This window comes from Ipomoea triloba, chromosome 7, assembly GCF_003576645.1.
Source record: "Ipomoea triloba cultivar NCNSP0323 chromosome 7, ASM357664v1".
NCBI classification, from domain to species: Eukaryota; Viridiplantae; Streptophyta; class Magnoliopsida; order Solanales; family Convolvulaceae; genus Ipomoea; species Ipomoea triloba.
The window spans coordinates 15855212-15858626 of NC_044922.1; the positions used below are offsets into that span (position 1 = coordinate 15855212).

At 33.1% G+C, this 3415-nt stretch overlaps 1 protein-coding gene across 1 annotated transcript; it reads left to right on the forward strand.

Annotated features, from left to right (window-relative positions):
- Nucleotides 1-2624: 2624 nt before the first annotated feature.
- Nucleotides 2625-3125, forward strand: LOC116025999 (protein SMALL AUXIN UP-REGULATED RNA 10-like). The gene has a single exon (XM_031267442.1). It carries the CDS (start codon nucleotides 2652-2654, stop codon nucleotides 3075-3077), a length of 426 nt encoding a protein of 141 aa, XP_031123302.1. The 5' UTR covers nucleotides 2625-2651; the 3' UTR covers nucleotides 3078-3125.
- The last annotated feature ends 290 nt before the right edge of the window (nucleotides 3126-3415 follow it).

Sequence of the window (3415 nt, forward strand, 5' to 3'; positions counted from 1 at the left end):
CCCCCCCCCTCCTCCCCCATCACCATCTATCAAATTGGTTTTATATTTTCGGCGATTGAGTTGAATTGCATGGGTCAAAAAGCCAAGATGATTGGCGTACATTATCGATCATGAACTGGCAACAACTACGTATTATTCTACTTGAGTAATTTCGTAAAACAAGAAAAGAAAGGAAAATGCAAAGAAATCATCACACTGCACGACCAACAGAAAACCCCACCGGCCACCTGCGGTAAATGTTGTGTCAGTACGTCGAAGAATTACCACATTTCATTGCACGAGATAGTACCATGCACGGCAAGACCATGCCATCCCAATCTCAATAATGTTAAATAATTAAGCTCGGCCATAGCTCAGTGATAGATTGGTTGAGTGTGAATGTAGTAACCCAACAAATACCCACTTTGAATCCTCGATATAGGAGCATTCCAGCCTAGTTTGGAGCAAGAAGCAAACACTTAGATCCTGCGTCATTGAGACACATCTTGCGATTTACTTACTCTCACAATCTTCAAAACAGGAGGTGAGGGAACCCAACCATGTTTAAGGTTTAAATCAATAATGCTAAAATAATGACTCATGGGTTGTTTGAGCATAGCCACTGAGGATTCAATTCATTCATCCATTCCAAGTTACCAACATGGCATGCATGATGCATTTTGGGTTGTTTTAACTGTTGAACTTATGAGGTCACGTCAACATATATGAATCATTCATATTGACATTTTTTAGTACACTTACAATATGGTATCTATTCATAACTATTTTCTCAACCTATATTGACATATATGGCTTGATTGCTTGAATGTGCAATTAGAAGAAATATCAAATTTATCAATTGAAAATTTCTTGATATTCAATTACCAACTGATTTTTAATGGTAAATTAATAAAATTAAATTATTTATGATGTAAACATTTGTATAGTATGGACTATTTGATAGGTGAAATTTCAAGATTCAAATCTCCTTGCATTGTATGAGTGTGGTTAGCTATTACTATTGTATTTCTTGTGCGGGTTTATTTTGGTAATGTAGTATTTGTAATATTATTGGGTTGTCCTGTTTTTAGACAAAACTAATTTAGATTAGAAAAAGAATGATATATTGCTATTTTCTCTTACTAATTAAGATGACTATATACATAATCATCAATTCATCACTTCCTTACATTTCATCAGCTCCACTCCTATTTATATTGGACTTCAAATCTGTCTGTGGGAGAGAGACAAATTTGAACAAAGCAACTTTTAATATTTTATCCCTGCAAAGATTTGATAAGGGTAAACTTTTAACCAACCGTTGAATACAACTTGTTCTTGAAATTCAGAATTTACTCTTTTTAATGAAAGTTACTTGTTTAGGCACTATCAGGACTTAATTATGTGTTCTTATTTATCAACTTGACGTGATTAAAGTGTCACATCATTATATTAGATTAAACTTGTATTCATGAATTAATTTTTGGGGTGTATAGTTAAGATATAGGTCCATATAAGTTAGTAATCCATATTTGCGTGTGACTCTTAGAAGAAAATTCAATGAAACTGATAAATAAATAAATAAATAAGTTCAAATAGTTAAAATGTGAGATATATGAATTGGTTGAATACAATAACTTTTAATAAAAATGTGAAGTAACCGATCATATAGTTAGTTTCAGGAGTAAAATTATGAGGGGAAATTTTTTTTAGCGGTGAATAACATTATATATGCATCACTCAATGTTAGAAAATACACCACACAAATATGTACCATTAGGTATACATGACCAAAAAATACACCACTAGGTATGCAAATATACACCACACAGTGTTAGAAAATGCACAATTATGGGCATGGGAGTTATGTTGCATTATTTTGGGTGTGTGGTGTATTTTTTAGTGTTTTTGTGTATTTTCATTGTAGTGCATTTTCTAACATTGAGTGATGTATATTTGTATACATAGTGGTGTATTCTGCACCAGTTGCACTGGAAGACGCGGCCACATTTGAATAGAAATCTATATTAGAGATTATATATGAGAACCGATCTCATCCATTAAAAATGAATATATAGAACATGAGATTAATTGGGGAGATTAAAAATACTTGTGTGAATATTATGATATACGCATATTAAGCATGTTTCTATACTACCCATTTTTTTTAAGAGTTAGATGTGTATATTGCCATGCTAAAATATTAAAAATTAAAATCGCTAACAATAAACAATTGAGGGACTAAAATGACAGTTTTTTCCCTTTTATATAATAACAAAGTCGGCAAGCAAGATTATTTACTTTTAATTGATTTTCTCCTCCTGACCTGAGTGTGTTACATATTTGTTACAAGCTACTGTATGCAATCATTGTTGCTAGATCTAGATTGATGTAATCTCTGATCTGATCTTCTTTTCCTCTGTATTTTTTTTTTCCATTAAAAAAAAAAAGATGTCTGAAGATAAATTGAAACCTTATTCACATGCAACGGTTTCCTGTTATATTAACGCCCAACCCAGACTTATATCTTACCGCTGACCGGCTGACCCCATCCCAATTATATTCACTGTACTGTTACGAACAACCTATATATAGCCCACCCTAACATGCTTATATGCAACCTCACCTCAATTCAATTCATTATATTCTTCATTTACTACAAAAAGCTGATCATGGCAATTAAGTCGTCCAGCAGGCCAAATGGGAACAAAAAGAATGGTATGATGAAATTCAAGAGAGTAGTAGAAAAGCTGCAGAAGAGTTTTCTACTACGCAAGAGGTCACCGGTGAATCATTTGGATGATTTTGAGGAGTCCAAGGATGTTCCCAACGACGTTAAAGAAGGGCATTTCGCGGTGAGGGCGGTGGACGATGATAATAAGGTTAAGAGATTCATCGTTCCACTGAGTTGTTTGAGGAATCCTTGTTTTTTAAGGTTGCTGGAAAAAGCTGCAGAGGAGTATGGGTTTGAACATGAAGGTGCACTCATGCTTCCTTGCAGGCCAAGTGAGCTGGAGAAGATTCTTGGCAAGCAATATAATGGAAGAGCAGATTGGAGTTCTCCTACATACAAGTCAAGAGCTTTAAGTTTAATTTAAAGATAAAAATACATGTAAAGATTGTTCATTATTATCATTTTTTTAATGGTTAATACAATTCAATTTTAAAATGTTTGATTCAGTTTCTTGATCAATATTATTTGAATTTTGTAACTCTAAAATTTAATAATTAACTACCTTCCATGTAACTGTATGTGGACTATATATATATTCACTTAAATCCATGCAACCTAACACCATATCAAATTGGTGGAGTAGATTATTTGTGGTGGGGTTAGTTTGAATTTCAATCATGTCGTTGGAAGAAAGTTTCAAGTTCAGCTACTCAACCACTAAATCACTGTTCTCGAAAAATTTCATAATTAAATGTATTGACT

What these genes read in the sequence shown, in the direction of transcription:
- LOC116025999 (XM_031267442.1), top strand. Translation starts at nt 2,652, where the DNA reads ATGGCAATTAAGTCGTCCAGCAGGCCAAATGGGAACAAAAAGAATGGT.